The sequence below is a fragment of the Bubalus bubalis genome, chromosome 16, assembly GCF_019923935.1.
Source record: "Bubalus bubalis isolate 160015118507 breed Murrah chromosome 16, NDDB_SH_1, whole genome shotgun sequence".
In the NCBI taxonomy this organism is placed as follows: Eukaryota; Metazoa; Chordata; class Mammalia; order Artiodactyla; family Bovidae; genus Bubalus; species Bubalus bubalis.
The window spans coordinates 29766956-29787904 of record NC_059172.1 but is presented as its reverse complement, the minus strand read 5'-3'; the positions used below and the strand labels follow the sequence as shown (position 1 = coordinate 29787904).

General features: G+C 44.8%; 1 protein-coding gene and 1 long non-coding RNA gene across 2 annotated transcripts; one reads left to right on the top strand and one right to left on the bottom strand.

Moving 5' to 3' along the window:
• Positions 1–5243: 5243 nt before the first annotated feature.
• Positions 5244–19121, bottom strand: LOC123329744. Its single transcript, XR_006545296.2, has 3 exons — positions 19017–19121; positions 6178–6284; positions 5244–5800 (listed from the first exon to the last, which is right to left on the bottom strand). It is a non-coding gene; the product is annotated as an uncharacterized LOC123329744 (long non-coding RNA).
• Positions 6958–18878, top strand: LOC102404551 (2-acylglycerol O-acyltransferase 2). Its single transcript, XM_006045186.4, has 6 exons — positions 6958–7126; positions 9480–9658; positions 12103–12307; positions 12626–12800; positions 13421–13614; positions 17941–18878. Exons 1-6 carry the CDS (start codon positions 7036–7038, stop codon positions 18093–18095), a joined length of 999 nt encoding a protein of 332 aa, XP_006045248.4. The 5' UTR covers positions 6958–7035; the 3' UTR covers positions 18096–18878.
• Positions 19122–20949: the final 1828 nt, after the last annotated feature.

Below are 20949 nucleotides of genomic sequence, written 5' to 3'. Positions count from 1 at the left end.
AACTAAAAGGACTCTGAGACTATTATATTAATATTTGACTAAATTGATCTTAAAACAAAAAGAATTACTGGGGATAAAAATGAGTGGTCATCATATAAAAATAGTTCACCTGAAATACATGACATATTTTTGATCTAACAATATAGCTTAAAAATATTGAAAACAAAATTAGGTAAAATTTTAAGAAAAAATGCACAAATTCATTAACATTATCACAGAGATTAAAAAAAACACTTTGGAGTAACTGGTTAAATAAACATATAAAATATTGTTAGATGTAGAAGACTTATATGATTAATAAGCTTCATTTAATGGACCCTGAATCTAACAACTGGAGGATACATGTTGTATCACACAGAAAAAATTGTAAAAACCAACTATATACTAGGCCAAAAAACTAACATAAACAAGTACCAAAGACTCATGCAAATCATTTTTCTGGCCACAAACCTTCACATATTTAGAAATTAAATAAATGAGTACTTCTAAATTAATTATTTGATTTAAAGATAAATTGTAAAGGATACTAGAAAGTATTACATCACTAAAAAAAATTAGAACATTACACATCAAAGTTTTGGGCTGCAACTGAAAACAAGACTCATGGGGAAATTTATCGCTGAAATATATACTTTATTTTTTTGTTTGTTTGTTTGTTTTTACTTTACAATATTGTATTGGTTTTGCCATACATTGATATGAATCCGCCATGGGTGTACATGTGTTCCCCATCCTAAACCCCCCAACCACCTCCCTCCCCATCCCATCCCTCTGGGTCATCCCAGTGCACCAGCCCCAAGCACCCTGTATCATGCATTGAACCTGGACTGGCAATTCATTTCACATATGATAATTTACATGTTTCAATGCCATTCTCCCATATCATCCCACCCTCGCCCTCTCCCACAGAATCCAAAAGACTGTTCTATACATCTGTGTCTCTTTTGCTGTCTCACATACAGGGTTACGTTACCATCTTTCTAAATTCCATATATATGTGTTAGTATACTGTATTGGTGTTTTTCTTTCTGGCTTACTTCACTCTGTATAATAGGCTCCAGTTTCATCCACCTAATTAGAACTGATTCAAATGTATTCTTTTTAATGGCTGAGTAATACTCCATTGTGTGTATGTACCACAGCTTTCTTATCCATTCATCTGCTGATGGACATCTAGGTTGCTTCCATGTCCTGGCTATTATAAACAGTGCTGTGATGAACATTGGGGTACACGTGTCTCTTTCAATTCCAGTTTCCTCGGTGTGTATGCCCAGCAGTGGGATTGCTGGGTCGCATGGCAGTTCTATTTCCAGTTTTTTAAGGAGTCTCCACACTGTTCTCCATAGTGGCTGTACTAGTTTGCATTCCCACCAACAGTGTAAGAGGGTTCCCTTTTCTCCACACCCTCTCCAGCATTTATTGCTTGTAGACTTTTGGATAGCAGCCGTTCTGATTGGCGTGAAATGGTACCTCATTGTGGTTTTGATTTGCATTTCTCTAATAATGAGTGATGTTGAGCATATTTTCATATATTTGTTAGCCATCTGTGTGTCTTCTTTGGAGAAATGTCTGTTTAGTTCTTTGGCCTACTTTTTGATTGGGTCATTTATTTTTCTGGAATTGAGCTGCAGGAGTTGCTTGTATATTTTTGAGATTAATTCTTTGTCTGTGGCTTTGTTTGCTATTATTTCTCCCATTCTGAAGGTTGTCTTTTCACCTTGCTTATAGTTTCCTTTATTGTGCAGAAGCTTTTAATTTTAATTATGTCCCATTTGTTTATTTTTGCTTTTATTTCCAATATTCTGGGAGGTGGATCATAGAGGATCCTGCTGTGGTTTATGTCGGAGAGTGTTTTGCCTGTTTTCCTCTAGGAGATTTATAGTTTCTGGTCTTACGTTTAGATCTTTAATCCATTTTGAGTTTATTTTTGTGTGTGGTGTTAGAAAGTGTTCTAGTTTCATTCTTTTACAAGTGGTTGACCAGTTTTCCCAGCACCACTTGTTAAAGAGAGTGTCTTTTCTCCATTGTATATTCTTGCCTCCTTTGTCAAAGATAAGGTGTCCATAGGTGCATGGATTTATCTCTGGGCTTTCTATTTTGTTCCATTGATCTATATTTCTGTCTTTGTGCCAGTACCATACTGTCTTGATGACTGTGGCTTTGTAGTAGAGCCTGAAGTCAGGCAGGTTGATTCCTCCAGTTCCATTCTTCTTTCTCAAGATTGCTTTGGCTATTCGAGGTTTTTTGTATTTCCATACAAATTGTGAAATTATTTGTTCTAGCTCTCTGAAAAATACTGCTGATAGCTTGGTAGGGATTGCATTGAATCTATAGATTGCTTTGGGTAGTATACTCATTTTCACTATTTGATTCTTTCAATCCATGAACATGGTATATTTCTCCATCTATTAGTGTCCTCTTTGATTTCTTTCACCAGTGTTTTATAGTTTTCTACATATAGGTCTTTTGTTTCTTTAGGTAGATATACTCCTAAGTATTTTATTCTTTTCATTGCAATGATGAATGGAATTGTTTCCCTAATTTATCTTTCTGTTTTCTCATTGTTAGTGTATAGGAATGCAAAGGATTTCTGTGTGTTGATTTTATATCCTGAAACTTTACTATATTTGTTGATTAGCTCTAGTAATTTTCTGGTGGAGTCTTTAGGGTTTGCTATGTAGAGGATCATGTCATCTGCAAACAGTGAGAGTTTTACTTCTTATTTTCCAATTTGGATTCCTTTTATTTCTTTTTCTGCTCTGATTGCTGTGGCCAAAACTTCCAAAACTATGTTGAATAGTAGTGGTGAGAGTGGGCACCCTTGTCTTGTTCCTGACTTTAGGGGAAATGCTTTCAATTTTTCACCATTGAGGATAACGTTTGCTGTGGGTTTGTCGTATATAGCTTTTATTATGTTGAGGTATGTTCCTTCTATTCATGCTTTCTGGAGGGTTTTTTTTTTTTTTATCATAAATGGATGTTGAGTTTTGTCAAAGGCTTTCTCTGCATCTATTGAGATAATAAAAGATTAAAAATACTCCAGTGATTAGACTAAAGAAAATAGGAAGAGGCTTGGGCAAACCTAAAGAAAGTAGATGGGCTTAAAAAAAAGTAAAGAAAATAGCAAGGTAATTAAATATAAAACAACTATACATTAGAGATGGCCAGAAAGTTAAAGTAAAAAAACACTGTTCCTCTAAAAGAGATAAATATCTGACAGATTCATCCAGAAAGAAAAACAAGCAAAAAAGAAATCACACATTAAAAATTTTAGGATTATAAAGAGGGACAATTGTGGATATAGCAGAGATTTAAAGACTTAAAGACTCCTCAGCAAATAAATAACATTTTTCTTTTCTCCATCGAATTGCCTTTGTTCCTTTATCAAAGATCATTTGATGACACGTATGTGGACCTATCTGGGGGCTCTCTAGTCTTTTCCATTGATCTATTTGTCTCTTCTTTTACCAAACCCATCCTGTCTTATCTGCAGCTGGACCAGAACATTCAAATAAAGTAAATAAGTATAATATTAATGTAATTGAAACTTCATAGTAGAAAGTGATAACAGAGCAGATGAAGTGTTTTTGGCATGGTCTCAACATTTTCCAAAAATAAGGAAAGATATAAGATCATAGATCCAATACTATAGAGACTCTCAACAGAATAGGATTTGTTTGTTTGTTTTTTTAATTTAGACACATTATATTAAAGCTGTCAAAAATGAACTGAGAGCCTGCAAGGCAGTTAGATCCAAAGATATAGTAAACACAGAGGAACAAAGACAAGAACTACACCTTTGAAGAGCTGAAAGGAAAATTAATTGTCAACCCAAAGTTCTCTATCCAGTGAAAATCACTTTCAAAATTAAGACAAAATTATGGGTGTTTTTAGACAAACTAAAGCTGAGAGAATTAATTCCTAGTGAGCTGGTACTACAAGAAACATTAAGGGAATTTCTTTGGACAGAAGTATTATGATAGCAAATAAAAACCTGGGTTACACCAAAAAATTAACAACTCCACAACTAGTAAAAATGAAGATAAATCACACTACACAAAATAAAGGCCAGTGGAGAAATAACTGAGAGAGAGAAATATTAAAATCAAAGAAACTGGTTTGCTTACAAACTTCAATGAAAATAAATTTGCATCCTTTGATGAAACTGATAGTTTCCAAGGAAAAGTTACAATTTATCAAAATCACTTAACGATTTCCTAAGTCAGACCAAGCAATCAAGCAATATCAATTAAATAAAAGGCTGATAAATAGGACTTAAAATTTTAAATGTTCAGTTATTCAGTTCAGTCACTCAGTTATGTCTGACTCTTTGCAACCCCATGGACTGCAGCACACCAGGCTTCCCTGTCCACCACCAACTCCTGGAGTTTACTCAAACTCATCTCCATTGAGTCGGTGATGCCATTCAACCATCTCATCCTCTGTCGTTCCCTTCTCCTCCTGCCCTCTATCTTTCCCAGCATCAGGGTTTTTTTCAAATGAGTCAGCTCTTCACATCAGGTGGCCAAAGTATTGGCGCTTCAGCTTCAACAGCAGTCCTTCCAATAAACACTCAGGACTGATCTCCTTTAGGGTGGACTGGTTGGATCTCCTTGCAGTCCAAGGAACTCTCAAGAATCTTCTCCAATACCACAGTTCAAAAGCAGCAATTCTTTAGCGCTCAGCTTTCTATATAGTCCAACTCTCACATCCATACGTGACTACTGGAAAAATCATAAACTTGACTAGACAGACTTTGTTGGCAAAGTAATGTCTCTGCTTTTTAATATGCTGTCTAGGTTGGTCATAGGTTTTCTTCCAAAGAGCAAGCATCTTTTAATTTCACGGCTGCAGTTTTAAGCCAAGTTTTTCACTCTCCTCTTTCACTTTCATCAAGAGGCTCTTTAGTTCCTCTTCACTTTCTACCATAAGAATGGTGTCATCTGCATATCTGAGGTTATTCATATTTCTCCCAGCAATCTTGATCCCAGCTTGTGCTTCCTCCAGCCCAGCGTTTCTCATGATGTACTCTGCACATAAGTTAAATAAGCAAGGTGACAATATACAGCCTTGATGTACTCCTTTTCCTATTTGGAACCAGTCTGTTGTTCCATGTCCAGTTCTAACTACTGCTTCTTGACCTGCATACAGATTTCTCAAGAGGCAGGTCAGGGGGTCTGGTATTTCCATCTCTTTCAGAATTTTCCATAGTTTGTTGTGATCCACACAGTCAAAGGCTTTGACAAAGTCCATAAAGCAGAAATAGATGTTTTTCTGGAACTTTCTTGCTTTTTCAATGATCCAGCAGATGTTGGCAATTTGATCTTTGGTTCCTCTGCCTTTTCTAAAACCAGATTGTCAGTGACACCTTGAAACACAAGCTAAGTAAGAATTGAGAGAAAAACCCCAGGGCTCCATGTGGTCCTCACCAGGAAAGTGAAAGTGAAAGTTGCTCAGTCATGTCCAACTCTTTATAGTCCATGGAATTCTCTAGGCCAGAATACTGGAGTGGGTAGCCTTTCCCTTCTCCAGGGGAATTTCCCAACCCAGATCTCCTGCATTGCAGGTGGATTCTTTACCAGCTGAGCAATCAGGAAAGACCCTCTCCACCAGGAAGAGGAAAAAAAAATCACACCTCACAGGTGAAGAAGATGTGAGATGCCCAAACCTTGCCTTGTTCTTGGGTCTGCTGATGGAAGGCACTGCAGGACTCAGGCACACTCACTTCTGCTCCAAGTCCTGCTCCCTTGTAGACAGCAGGACAGGCTAGCTGGTGGCTCCTTCTTTTCCATCCTCTCTCCTTAAAACAATAACACAATATAGTTTCAGTGAACATTTATTATACCCTATAAGGGGTTGGGGTGTGATTTTAGGTGCTCTTTTAGGAGAACAAAGAATTAATGTAAATATGATTTCTAATTTACTGTGTAAATAAAAATTTATATAAATGAAAAAAATTGGGACAAGAAATTCATAATGTACCCAACCAACAATGGTTAGTATTGGGGGGTGGGGTGTAAGTTTTCTTCAAATTCAGGGGAAAAAAAGCAAAAATACATTGTAGAGAAATGAGTAAAAATTAAGGAGATTTTCACAGAGACAAAAGTCAAGTTCAGTTTTAGACAAGCTGTGGTGGAGGTGCGGAGCAGACTATCAGGGAGAATGTCAAGTACCCACCTTACTTAGTCAAGTCTGGAGGCCCAAGGGAAGGTCAGGCAGGAGATGCAGTTTGGAAGTGTTCATTCTGTAGACAGACTTCAAGGCCATGAGCCTGGATGAGGTCTCTACGGGAGAGGAGGGAGGGTCCAGGGACAGAGAGAGCAGAAAGACCCTCAAACACTTAGCCTCGTGAAGGACAAGAGCCACCGTGGAGACCCAGGGGGAGTCAGAGGGGCAGGAGAGAAACCAGGAGAGGGTGGTGTCCACAGACCAAGTGGTTTCAAGGAGGAGGGAGGGACCAGCTGTGTCTGAGGCTGCTGAGAGGTCAAGATGAGAGCTGAGAATTGACCACCGGATTCAGCAGCGTGGAGACCGCTGGTGAACTTGTCAAGGGCAGTTCCATGGAACAGTGATATATGAAGTCTGGAGGAGGGAGGAGAGATTGGGAGGGGAGGGTGTGGAGCTGACAGCTGTCATTGTCTTCCAAGAGTTGTGCTGTGCAGGTGAGCTGAGGAATAGGGCAGGAGGTGGAGGAGATGGTGGGGCCAAGGGATTTTTAGATGGAAACTGTAATTACAAATTCATGGAGGGGAACAGTGGATCTGGCAAATGAAAGGAGACAATTATCATAGCCAGATAGCTGGGAAGGTGGAACGAAGACAAGATTGCACTATATTTGTTGCTTCACTGCCAAGTGACAGCAAGATTCAAGCAAACAGAGAAAGAAGATCTGCAGATAAAACATTGCTTGAAACGGCAACCCACCCACTTCAGAACCCATAAATGCTTAGACAATCTCTGGCAGCAGCAAACACGAGCAAGTGTCTCAGTCCACAGCAGAGCTCAGAGAAGCCTCCAGAACCCAGAGGAGCCAGCATGGTGGAGTTCGCACCTTTGTTTGTGCCACTGGAGCGCAGACTGCAGACCTTTGCAGTCCTGCATTGGATCTTCTGCTTCATGGTCTTACGTAAGGCAGGCTGGGGTGGGAACAGGAGGCCATGGACACCTGCCACTTCTGGAGCACAGGGTGCATTGATGGGAGAAAGATACAGGTCTTAAAAGGGCTGCTGAGATCAGCACTTGGGGATCACCTGGTATGAGGGACAATTTGCTCAGCTGGCCTTCGGGGTGCTTTGCCAGCAGGAGTGCGTCTGACTGGCTGCACCCACCCCCTTCCCAGTCTGGAATACTGGGAGGTCAAGTAGCTAGAGGGAGGGCAGCTGAGGAAAGGGCTCTGGATGCCAGGAGCAGGAGCTTGTACCTTGTCCCTTATCCTGGGGACAAAGGGAGCTCCAGGAGGGCTTTAGGTATGGGAATGACAAGGTCCAATCTATGTGGTATAGGTCCCTATGGCTGAAGCCAATGGATCTACTGTGTTTAGGGTGTAGGGTATAAATTAATGACAGGGAGCAGTAACAATCTGTATCAGGGGTCTCCAAATTATGCCCCATGGGCCAAATCCATCCCACTCATTATTATTATATTGGTACAGCCCATGAAAGTGAAAGAGTCACTCAGTCATATCCGACTCTTTGTGACCCCATAAACTGTACAGTCCATGGAATTTGGAATTCTCTAGGCTAGAATACTGGAGTAGGTAGCTGTTCCCTTCTCCAGGGGATCTTCCCAACCCAGGGTTCAAATCTAGGTCTCCCTCATCACAGACAGATTCTTTACCATCTGAGCCACCAAGGAAGTCACCTGGGCTTCCCAGGTGGCGCTAGTGGTAAAGAACCTACCCGCCAATGCAGAACTAAGAGACGCTGGTTCAATCCCTGGGTAGGGAAGATCCCCTGGAGGAGGAAATGGCAACCCACTCCAGTGTTTTTGCCTGGAAAACCCCATGGACAGAGAGGCCTGGCGGGCTATAGTCCATGGAGGTCACAAATAGTCAGACACAACTAAAGTGACTTAGCACAGCACAGCCCATGAGCCAAGAATGGTTTTTACGTTTTAAATCAGCTCTGTATATAATTTCCTCTGAGTTGCCTCTTTGGCTGCAAAGTCTAAAATATTTGCAGTCTGATGTTTAGGGTAAAGATTGCCTCCCCTGGTCAAGGGAGAATGGCAGTAGGTAGAGAGATGGTTAGGAGATGGATCCACAGGGTGGGATTTAAAGGCTGGTAGGAGAGTAAAAGCTGACTCCCGCAAATCAGCTTGAGAAGGTCAGGATTTTCTGCCACTTCACAGTTGTCCCACCAGCACCTGACTCATCGTAGGAGCTCTGTGTAAAGTGAGCCTCTGTGAGCTTCAGCCTACTTTGTCTGGCTTATGAATTTTACTACTATTTAAATTGAGTCAAACGTCCCCTCTTCCTGGAAGCCTACCAGGAATGACAGCCCAATCTACTCTACTTTCAGATGGAACAGAAGTGGAAACTGACCTTCTTTAAGAGTTTGAATGCATGGGATTGAGTGGAGTCAATGAGTTGAAGAGGGAGCATTATTCCCTGGGAATGAGGTTCCATTGGCATTAGATTAATGACAGCCCCACAGAACTCCCTGACTCTGAGGTGAAGCTGGGACTAACTCGTGGTAGGGACTGAAAATCAAAGATCAGAGGGGAATTCCTCACTGGGCCCAGCCTTAGTCATGCTGTACCCCTGACTCATTGCCCAGGCAGGTGTGTTAGCCTCCACCTCCCTCCTTTGGCAGGAGAGGGAAGGGCAGGCATAGGAAACGTAAGCAAAAGCTAAGAGACAGAAAGAGCTCAGGGAGTTGTACGAACACTGAGCAGCTTAGTGTGGCTGGATTATGGGGATGCATATGGGTGAGTGAAGCTGGAGCAGGAAGGTACTCAAGTCAGTCATGGGGAGCTTGAAAGCCAGGATGAGCTGCTTGGACTGTGCCTCAAAGTTATGAAAAAGCCATAGGAGAGCTTCATTAGAGGAGGGATCTGGTGGGATATATCTATGAAAGATGGGCTGAGGGTGTACTGAAAGAGGGCTGGGCAGAGACAATGTCTCCCTTTTCTCTGTGGTCCCAAAGCCTCATTTAATCGCTTCTCCATCAGGGCTTTATTGAGCCCTTGGTAAATACAAATTACTTAACAGGACAGAGAGGGAGGTGGAGGGGGTAAGATTGGAGTGAATAAGCAGCCTGGTACAGTGGGGAAAAGTCTGTAGTTAGGTCTATCTTCAAATTCAGGTTCCCAGTGTGACTCTGAAAGGGCTTCATTCCTTTCTCCTTGAAGGCAGGGAAGGTTGACTCCTTCCTCCTGGGGTGAGGGCTGGACAGGACAGTGCTGCTAGTGCTGGGCATATGGGGAGAGCTTTTTCCTTCATTCCTGTGACCACTGACAGCTCCTGCTTCCCTCCCCAGCCCCTTTATGCCTTGTGGTCTTCATAGGCCTCCTGTTGACAAGATTCTGGTTCTTCAGTATCCTGTATCTGATCTGGTTGTACTTGGACCAAAATAGGCCATGGCAGGGGGGCAGTCCCAACAAGGTCGTAAAGCGCTGGGTCATATGGAAGTACATGAAAGACTATTTCCCCATCACGGTGAGTAATGGTGTGGCTGGAGAGCGGCTAAGCCTGTAGTGCCCCATGTGTCCGTGGGAAAGTGTGGCTCTGTGTGCAGTGAGCAGAATACCAGGCTAGGAGGAAGGTGCTGGGCTTCCACCACTATGTGGCCTGGGGAGGAGTCAGCTTCTGTCTGGCGGTGGTTTACCACCTGCAGAGATGTGGGGCCACTATGAGGACTGATGAATGAACAGGATTTGAAGGAGATCTGTGGACTATATATTGTAGCACACATATATATCTTATAGGTGTAAACTGCTCAGCAGACATGCTTGGGTTTGCAAGTATAAAGTCATGTCCTTAGAGAACATCTAGCCCCACACTTCTTCAAATAAAAAGACTGATACCCAGTGAGAAAGAAAGGCATGACCAAGGTCACACAAGTCCTTTTACTGGTTTCAAAGTTTGTGTATTAACTTTGGATAAAGAAGCAAAACAGAGAGCCCTGAACTGGTTCTCTGGATCTATTCTGCCCCAAACTTCGGTATGCTTTATGTCCTTGGATAGAGCCTTGCTCAATTATTTCCTCAGTTTCCCCATGTATCCAGTAAACATACCGCTCCCTTCTACTCTGAGTGCCTCTGACTGACTCTCTGACCTAAGGTCATTGTGGACACCTGACCATGGACTCAAAGGTCAGTCCTGATTGAGGAAGACATTGCTCTAAGTGAACTGAGCCTTCTACTTCTTTCCTGTTTCACAAAAAGACTAAATCTTTGGGTGTAAGCCCTGGGAAGGGATGATTTACTGTCCAGATAAGGTGGGAAAGGCAGGAGAGACACAGAAAGGTGCCAGGAAGAGGCAGGTGGCCCTCCTCTGGAAACAGAAGAGAAGAAATGGATAGAGTGTGACCTGTGGAGCTGGGCAGGATAGGTTCTAATACCAGATCTGCAACATACCAGATCTTAGGTGAGCTAGTCTCATTGAACCTTGATTTCTTCACATGTAAAGCAGAGATTATGCCACATTCATTATTGGGTTGTGAGGATTTCATGAAATATCAGATCATCCTAGGGCCTCCAAGAACAGCATGTGGCTGGCTCCCTTTGCAACCAAAGCTGTTGTCAGTTGAATGTCTGCCAGGAAAATGGTACTGAGGGGCTCTGTGACTGTCTAGCCATATCCCTCATGCTCTTCACTCAAACAGGTAACCCCAGGGGAGGGTTTCTCAAAGGCACTGTTAAGATGGATGGGACACTGGACTTGATTTGCAGAAATTTCATGTGTACAGAATTCAGGAGTCTTGCCCACTGCAGGCCTGCAGAGAGCAGGCAGTACCACTGAGTGGCCGCAGAGGGCAGGATGATGTGCCCAGTAACTTGCCTGTCTTGGGCTGGGAGCCTGCAGAGATAGCTCAGTGGCCTCACAGTCTGGACCCCAGCACCTCCCAGGAGATCCTCCAGCTCTTCTACACACTTTCACTGTGCAGGCCCTGCAGGAACCATGGGCTAGCCCATAAGTGGGGGTCCGTGCTCTACTGGAGCTCTCCCACATTGACAAGCCTCTGCACTCCCTGCCAAAGGCTTGTGGATTCCTAAACTTCAAACAGTTTCTGCTGTGATTTCTATGAACTAGAGTTTAGTTGTGGAATTTCAAGCAAAATTAGGAAACGGTTTCTGGGTCTTGGAGCTTTCTAAACACAAGTGATAGGCTTCCTCAAGAATTAACAGTAGAGAATCAGGCAGTGTTTCCCCCAGGACAAGGTGCCTCCACCTCATGCTGAAGATCAGTCCAGGAGCTGGGTTTCTATGTGAAGATTTCATTATCCTGGAGCAGCAGTGTCTGCACAGGCCAAGGCCTGAGCAGGGGTGCAGTGCTCTGAGCAGGCTGTGACCTGGTGCCAGGAAGTGCTGCAGACTTGGCAGGACACCTCCTTGACCCCTCCCCACCCACACCTGTGGGCATCACTAGGGACTTCGTGCCCCTTTCCCCACCTCCACTTCCCAGCACACTGGGGTCTCTTACACTGAGTCACAGCGACTCAGGGGTCAGCCCTGATCCAGGACAGAACTCCAGCTGCCACTGTCTTGGGAGAGATGCTCACTCCCTCCTGCAATGGCTCCTTCCTTCTGGGTGGACTCTGCCTGGGATAAGGTTTCCCTTCACGTAGGACAGGGGCTTGTGTCCCTGTCACCCTCCCAGGAGTCCTTGGGCAGGGGGCCTTCCTTCCCTGGTGGGTCCATTCATGGGTCCATTCTCTCCCTCCTCATTCCACAGTCTCTAAGAGCATCTCCTCTGCTCCAGGTCTGCAGTGGGGACAAGGATCCTCAGATAGGCCCTCTCTAATCTCAGGACACTCACATATGGGTGTGATAGCACTTGGGCACAGGGGAGACATAGACGAGGTCATCCCAGAAAGTCAGCAGGTGGACCAGCAAGGGCACGAGGTACAGCTCCAATTAACCAGGTTTCTGTCCCCGCAGCTAGTCAAGACCACTGAGTTGGACCCCTCCCGGAACTACCTTGCTGCCTTCCACCCTCATGGACTCCTGTCAGTCGGAGCTTTTACCAACATGTGCACAGACAGCACGGGCTTCTCCTCACTTTTCCCTGGCATCTGCCCACATCTGACAACGATAAACATATATTTCTGGATCCCATTTTTCAGGGATTACATCATGCAAGGGGGTAAGCCTTCCTAGAACTGGAGAGCCCAGGAAAATGAGGTCTGCAGGCATGGAGGAGGGATTTCAGGGAGGGCTTCTAAGAATTCTGTATTTCCTCCAAGAACGTGTAGTAGAGAAGGAGGCTAGACCCAAGGAAGCACTTCCCACAGCTCTGTTCCCAGCAATGAGCTTGGTGAGGGGTTGGGAAGAAGGGAATGACTCAATCCCAGTCCTCAGGGAACTCCCAGCTGTAGGGGGAGGGTGAGTAGGGACCTACTACATCCCTGCTATGGCCCCTGCCCCCTTCACCCCATAGCTAACCACATTACTCTCTCCCCAGGGCTGGTCTCATCAGACAAGGAGAGTATTGCTTACATGCTGAGCAGGAAAGGAAGCGGCAACCTAGTGGCCATCACTGTTGGGGGCATCAGGGAGGCACTGAAAACCAGGCCTGGAGCCAACAAGCTGGTGCTGCAGAACCGCAAGGGTTTCATCAGGCTCGCCCTGATGCATGGGTATTGGGGAGAGGGCTCTGGATTCAGCTGGAGATTGGCAAGGATTGTGTTTTGGTGGGAAGACAGCAGAGATTAATGCAGGCCCTATTTTAGCAAGAGATGTTCAGTCCATTCATAGAGAAGATAACTTGGCAAGATATTTACTGTCTCATGTCCAAATACCCAGAGAAGATTCTAGAAGGGAGACTAGTTGATCAAAAGGACTAGGTGTGATGGGTCATACTGCCCAAAGTTGGCATTATGTCTGAGACCTAGGGGATCTGAGACAGTGGAGTTTGAGGCACAGCATAGAGCAGTTATCCAACCTTGAAGCACCTCTGAAGAACACAAGCTAGCTGGGGCAGAAGAGATTTTCCCAGAAACTTTGCAGATGTTTGATGTTTGGGAGGACTCTACAACATTCTGATCTCCTTGTCATGGTGCAACTGGGAGGTGGTGATCCTAAGAGGAGCTAGGACTTGCCCACTATCACAAAGCAAAGCTGTAGCACAACTGGGAGTTACCCGAGGCCACCTACTTCCAGCCCAGGGCTTTGTCCTCTGCTGTCACAAGCTTCCTGCTAGGTGACCAGTTTGAATCTTCTTGCCCCTCCACACGCCCTCTCTCTTGTCTCCTTCCAGAGCAGTTCTGGTGCCGATCTTCTCCTTTGGGGACAATGAATTATATGCTAAGACTTCTCCTGGTTTTTGGTGGAAATGGTTCAGAGATCAACTGTACAAGAAGATAGGTCTTGCCATCCCATTCTTCTATGGCCGTGGAGTCTTCCAGTACAGTTTTGGTTTTATGCCCTACCGCCGACCCATCACCACTGTGGGTGAGCCTAGACCTGGCCTAGGGTAGGGAGGTGGGGGGAAGGCTACAAGGCAAGAGGCCTGGGCTCTGTACTGCAAGAGGACATGGACTTGGGTTGGACACATCCTTGACCAAGTGGAGCTCATGTTCTAGAGGGTGAAATAGAGACACAGGCAAATAACCCCGATAAAAGGCAGTCTGGGATGAGAACTGTAACTGAGGTACAAAGAACCATAGCCACTACAGATTACCAAGCACCCATTGTGTGGCAAACACTGCACGGCTCCTTACAGCTCACTTTTCCGGGTAACCTTGGAGGTAGACTCTCATCCCTATTTTATTGATGGCAAACTGAGACTCAGAGAAGGTAAATCACTTCAAACAGATCCTCATGCCCTTGTATAACAGCACTGAGGATGTACTTGACTTTTATAATGCCAGAGAAAGAGGATTTAATTCTGACCAGACAATCCCATAAGACTTTTGGAGGAGGTGAATACAAGGGAAGGGCATTCCAGGTCTGTTAGAATTGTGTGTAAAGTAGCAATCAGTTCAGTTCAGTTCAGTCGCTCAGTCGTGTCTGACTCTCTGCGACCCCATGAATCGCAGCATGCTAGGCCTCCCTGTCCATCACCAACTCCAGGAGTTCACTCAGACTCATGTCCATCGAGTCAGTGATGCCATCCAGCCACCTCATCCTCTGTCGTCCCCTTCTCCTCCTGCCCCCAATCCCTCCCAGCATCAGTCTTTTCCAATGAGTCAACTCTTCGCATGAGGTGGCCAAAGTACTGGAGTTTCAGCTTTAGCATCATTCCTTCCAAAGAAATCCCAGGGCTGATCTCCTTCAGAATGGACTGGTTGGATCTCCTTGCAGTCCAAGGGACTCTCAAGAGTCTTCTCCAACACCACAGTTCAAAAGCATCAATTCTCCGGCACTCACCCTTCTTCACAGTCCAACTCTCACATCCATACATGACCACTGGAAAAACCATAGCCTTGACTAGACGAACCTTTGTTGGCAAAGTAATGTCTCTGCTTTTGAATATGCTATCTAGGTTGGTCATAACTTTCCTTGCAAGGAGTAAGCATCTTTTAATTTCATGGCTGCAGTCACCATCTGCAGTGATTTTGGAGCCCCCCAAAATAAAGTCTGACACTGTTTCCACTGTTTCCCCATCTATTTCTCATGAAGTGGTGGGACCGGATGCCATGATCTTCGTTTTCTGAATTTGAGCTTTAAGCCCACTTTTTCACTCTCCACTTTCACTTTCATCAAGAGGATTTTAAGTTCCTCTTCACTTTCTGCCATAAGGGTAGTGTCATCCGCATACCTGAGGTTATTGATATTTCTCCCGGCAATCTTGATTCCAGTTTGTGTTTCTTCCAGTCCAGCGTTTCTCATGATGTACTCTGCATAGAAGTTAAATAAACAGGGTGACAATATACAGCCTTGATGTACTCCTTTTCCTATTTGGAACCAGTCTGTTGTTCCATGTCCAGTTCTAACTGTTGCTTCCTGACCTGCATACAAATTTCTCAAGAGGCAGATCAGGTGGTCTGGTATTCCCATCTCTTTCAGAATTTTCCACAGTTTATTGTGATCCACACAGTCAAAGGCTTTGGCATAGTCAATAAAGCAGAAATAGATGTTTTTCTGGAACTCTCTTGCTTTTTCCATGATCCAGCGGATGTTGGCAATTTGATCTCTGGTTCCTCTGCCTTTTCTAAAACCAGCTTGAACATCAGGAATTTCATGGTTCACATATTGCTGAAGCCTGGTTTGGAGAATTTTGAGCATTACTTTACTAGCGTGTGAGATGAGTGCAATTGTGCGGTAGTTTGAGCATTCTTTGGCATTGCCTTTCTTTGGGATTGGAATGAAAACTGACCTTTTCCAGTCCTGTGGCCACTGCTGAGTTTTCCAAATTTGCTGGCATATTGAGTGCAGCACTTTCACAGCATCATCTTTTAGGATTTGGAATAGCTCAACTGGAATTCCATCACCTCCACTAGCTTTGTTCGTAGTGATGCTTTCTAAGGCCCACTTGACTTCACATTCCAGAATGTCTGGCTCTAGGTCAGTGATCACACCATTGTGATTATCTGGGCCGTGAAGATCTTTTTTGTACAGTTCTTCTGTATATTCTTGCCATCTCTTCTTATCTTCTGCTTCTGTTAGGTCCATACCATTTCTGTCTTTTATCGAGCTCATCTTTGCATGAAATGTTTCTTTGGTATCTCTGATTTTCTTGAAGAGATCCCTAGTCTTTCCCATTCTGTTGTTTTCCTCTATTTTTTTGCATTGATCGCTGAAGAAGGCTTTCTTATCTCTTGCTATTCTTTGGAACTCTGCATTCAGATGTTTATATCTTTCCTTTTCTCCTTTGCTTTTCGCTTCTCTTCTTTTCACAGCTATTTGTAAGGCCTCCCCAGACAGCCATTTTGCTCTTTTGCATTTCTTTTCTATGGGAATGGTCTTGATCCCTGTCTCTTGTACAATGTCATGAACCTCATTCCATAGTTCATCAGGCACTCTATCTATCAGATCTAGGCCCTTAAATCTATTTCTCACTTGCACTGTATAAACATAAGGGATTTGATTTAGGTCATACCTGAATGGTCTAGTGGTTTTCCCTACTTTCTTCAATTTAAGTTTGAATTTGGCAATAAGGAGTTCATGCTCTGAGCCACAGTCAGCTCCTGGTGTTGTTTTTGCTGACTATATAGAGCTTCTCCATCTTTGGCTGCAAAGAATATAATCAATCTGATTTTGGTGTTGACCATCTGGTGATGTCCATGTGTAGAGTCTTCTCTTGTGTTGTTGGAAGAGGGTGTTTGCTATGACCAGTGCATTTTCTTGGCAAAACTCTATTAGTCTTTGCCCTGCTTCATTCCATATTCCAAGGCCAAGTTTGCCTGTTACTCCAGGTGTTTCTTGACTTCCGACTTTTGTATTCCAGTCCCCTATAATGAAAAGGACATCTTTTTTCGGTGTTAGTTCTAAAAGGTCTTGTAGGTCTTCATAGAACCGTTCAACTTCAGCTTCTTCAGCGTTACTGGTTGGGGCATAGACTTGGATTACTGTGATTACTGTGATTTGAATGGTTTGCCTTGGAAATGAACAGAGATCATTCTGTCGTTTTTGAGATTGCATCCAAGTACTGCATTTTGGACTCTTTTGTTGACCATGATGGCCACGCCATTTCTTCTGAGGGTTTCCTGCCCGCAGTAGTAGATATAATGGTCATCTGAGTTAAATTCACCCATTCCAGTCCATTTCAGTTCGCTAATTCCTAGAATGTCGACATTCACTCTTGCCATCTCTTAAAACCGTAGCCTTGACTAGACGGACCTTTGTTGGCAAAGTAATGTCTCTGCTTTTGAATATGCTATCTAGGTTGGTCATAACTTTCCTTCCAAGGAGTAGCAATCAGCAGGCTATAAAGGAGAGCCTGAGGGATTTCCCTGTAAATAATGGTCATAAGCTTTAGTGCATGGACTTAGCACCATCTTTTCTGCTATATGATCATCTCATTTGCTTTTGTCTTGAATTCCAACTAGGTTCCAATGGCAAAGCTTATAGAGAGAGGTCTGTTCATCTCCACTCACCCAATCATTTCTTAGTTGAGTACAGACTTGGCCAACCCTCTACACCATGACTTTTCCTGGGTTGTCTGGTAATATTTTCATGAATATAATTCAAAACGGATGCCTCCAAAACCATTCCCAAGAGAAGACAGAACAGCTGCTTTCTGAGCCAGGCAGAACAAGAGGAAGGAGATTAATAAGTCCTCCCATGTCCTCCCTAGAATGGGAGGCACTGCAGACCAGCATGGAGGGAGAAGAGGAAGAGGCACTTGGGCTGTGGGCCACCTCCTCCCAGACATACAGACCCTTCCACTCATGGCATCTAAGACTCCCAGATCCATGTGTCCCTAAGCCTAAGAGCACATCTTCAGGGTTTACAATCTGTCACTGATTCTTCCTGGCTATGTGATCTTGCAACAAGTTACTTAACCTCCCTGAGCCTCACTACCTTACCTGTTAAAATGGACTAATAGCAGGTTCAATCCCCATAGGATTGTTCAGAAGATTTTAGGAGATAATACAAGTAAAGCACCTAGGACATTGTCTGGCAGGTGGCAATGCCAGCTGGAGGTGTTTTTATTATTTCAGAATCTTGGAGTTGTCCTAATATTTAGATTAGATCACCTAAAATACAATTGAAAGGGAAACAATACAGGCACTTTCCAGTGGGTGTGACCACTGGCATGGAGTCCTGCCCCATGGGATCCAGAGACCCCAGTGATTCCTACTCTGGGCCACCACTCACCTCTGTGTCTTGCAGTGGGGAAGCCCATCGAGGTGCCGAAGATACCACATCCCTCCCAAGAGGAGGTGGACAGGCTGCACCAGCATTACCTGAAGGAGCTGAGCAACCTCTTCGAAACCCACAAGCTCAAGTACAACATCCCAAAAGACCAACACTTGGAGTTCTGCTGAGTACCTCCCCAGAGGAGGGGCTTCCCCAAAGGGCAGGGCTGGCATTAGGGAGGGAGGTGCTGTGATCCCAGAAGGTTTCCTGGAGGTATCTGTTGAACACATCTCCAGAGCCTTCACTGACTCTTGCATCTCCACCCCATGCCAGGCCCCAGGTCACATCTGGCTCGTAGAAGAGGAGACCAGACTCTGGCATCAGTGATTTGCTCTCCTCCACTAACTCCTCTGTAACGGGCCCTCTCTTTGGTTCTGCCCACCTGAGAAATGGGAGAGATACTGGGAGAAAATGCTGTCTGTGTGTCCGTCCTCTGTGGTCCTGTCACTCAATAAGCAGGACAAACAGCAGCTCCAGTGAGCAGGTTTCTCTTCCTCTGCCTTGAGTGACAGCTGGAAGCAGCCCCCAGCTGCAGCCCTTTCTCCTACAAGCTCCCTCATCCTGCATCCTGCCTGTCCCATCTCCTCCCTCCCTGAGCCGGAGAGGAGGGGGAGGTCACAACCTCCTGGCTCATCCTGGCACCTCTGAGTTTCTGAGCCCCATATGGCAGCCAGAGGGGCCTGGAGGTGGGGAAGACCTGAGCTCTGTCACTGGCTAAATGACTGTACACCAACCTCTTCAACCTCCCTCTGAGTCTCAGTTTTCCCAAGGATTAAAATGACCTCTGACCTCAGCTCTAATCACACATAGGCTGAAAGCTGCTTATGGTAACTCCTACTCTATCCTTTGTAATTCAGCCCTGACCTTGGGCTCCATATATGTCAATTTATCACATGAAAGATTCGATTTTACTTTTTTCTCATCGTCCCTACCTAACTGCAAACACTGGTCAAAGACTCCCATTTAATCCCAGCCTGGTTTCACAGCCCTCCTGCCCTGTGTCCTCTTCCCAGACAGTGGCTCAGATGGACCAGAGAAAGGCATGTTACCTCTTCCTCCGTGATCAATCAGCTCCAAATCACCACCTCTGGCCTGTTCTGTGGGAGAGAAGGGGGAGACTATGTACAGACACAGGGCAGACCAGGCAAAGGATGAAGGCCCTCAGGGATTGGCAGAACTGGAGTCTCCTCTTAAAATTAGGCTGCCCTTTGATATGGAAGAAGTACTTAGGCAAGACATCATTACCCACAGGGGACAAAGGACCTGCTGGAGCCCAGCCTGATGATACTGCTTGATGGTGACAACAAATAGGGCAGATGTCAGCCAGCACAGCTCTGCCAGCTGCCACGTGGCCTGGCCCAGCCTCACCCTCTCAGGAGGACTGGGCTTTGCTAGAGATCAGAGGAGGCAGAGGTGGAGCATATGAACTGCTGAGGGGGCAAAGGCAGAGAGGAGGGAGAGGGCAGAGCACATATGGGTGAGACTTCCTGATGAGGCCCAGGCTCAGAGTGAGGTTTAAGGAACAGGAGGCTGAGGTTTAGGCCTTTGTACAGCAAACTACTATGGAGATGGGAGTGGGCAGGGCAGACGGGGTCCCTGAGGATGTCTGGCCTACTGTCTGGGAAACTACTGTCCAGTCCAGGGTTCAGGAATTCATCCCCCCAAGTAAGGAAGAGCCCTGGGAGATGCTTGAGCTGAATCGGGTCATGGGCCAGATGGAGGGGCAATGGATCCCTCAGACTGGACTGAGCATCTGTCTTAGTGACCCCACAGCAGGGCAGAATCAGCTCCCTGAGCCACTTTCTAAGAACCCACTATGTCCTGGGCTCTGGGTGGATGCTTCATGTGGAGTACTCAATGTAACTGACATGACTTCTTCATGATTAAATGAGGTTCATGTCAGAGATGTTAAAGGATTACAATCATCCTGGTCCCAGGCAGCTATCACATGCTGCTCTCATCCTGCCTGGTTCTGGACTGAAACTGTGCAGAATTAGAAATGGCAGGTGCCTGGGAACCAGTCAGGCACACAGTCCCCACCCCCCAACACCCCTCTGCTGGCATCAGGACCCCATACAGGTCACATTCCCTCATTGAGTCCAGTGCCTTCACCTTTAAATGGTTCATCCATAAATGACTGTTGAATAAATAACAGCTCTTCTTCACCCCTTCCATTTATAAATTCCTGGAAAAGTTTTTGAAAGAGCTGTGAAATTTTGTGTCTATCACAGACCAGGTTTGGACTTTTCTTGGATTCTATGTCTTTCCCTCACTCCCTGCCAGAAAGCTGACCTGAGTGTTTGCCTTTTCAGTCAGTTGAGCTGGTATATCCAGGTACGGCCAGTTACATTCTTAGTGAGAGCATGAATAGAAATAGATGGGCAGAAAGACTCTTTGTAACAGCCCCTTTCAAAGAGGCCCTAATAACACAAAAAGTAACAAATTTTGGCACTATCAATAAAATGCCAGTGATTAAGGATCAAAGGTGCCCCCAGTCCCCAGGTTTAAAAAATGTAAGAATTGTCAGAGGCCTGCATTAGGAACACTCTAGATTAGTGCATCTCAAAATATCTGTGGTAAAGGAGCAGATTTTATATATATTTTCTAATTCATCACTGACCTATCCATTTGTAAAATACAATATAAATTACCCCAGAAATGAAATAAGAAAACAAAGCAAACATAGTGCAAATCAAATGTTTTAAATTATTTTATTTTTTATTCTATTTTTGGCTGCAGTGGATCTTCACTGCTGTGTTCAGGCTTTCTCTAGCTGCGGCCAGTGGGGTCTACCCTTCCTTGCAGTTTGAGGGCTTCTCATTATGCTGGTTTCTCTAGTTATGGAGCAAAGGCTTTAGGCATGAGAGCTCAGCAGTTGCAGCACACAGGCTTAGTTGCCCTGTGGCACATGGAATGTTCCCAGACCAGGAATAGAACCCACATCCCCCGAACTGGCAGGCAGACTCTCAACCATTGGACCAG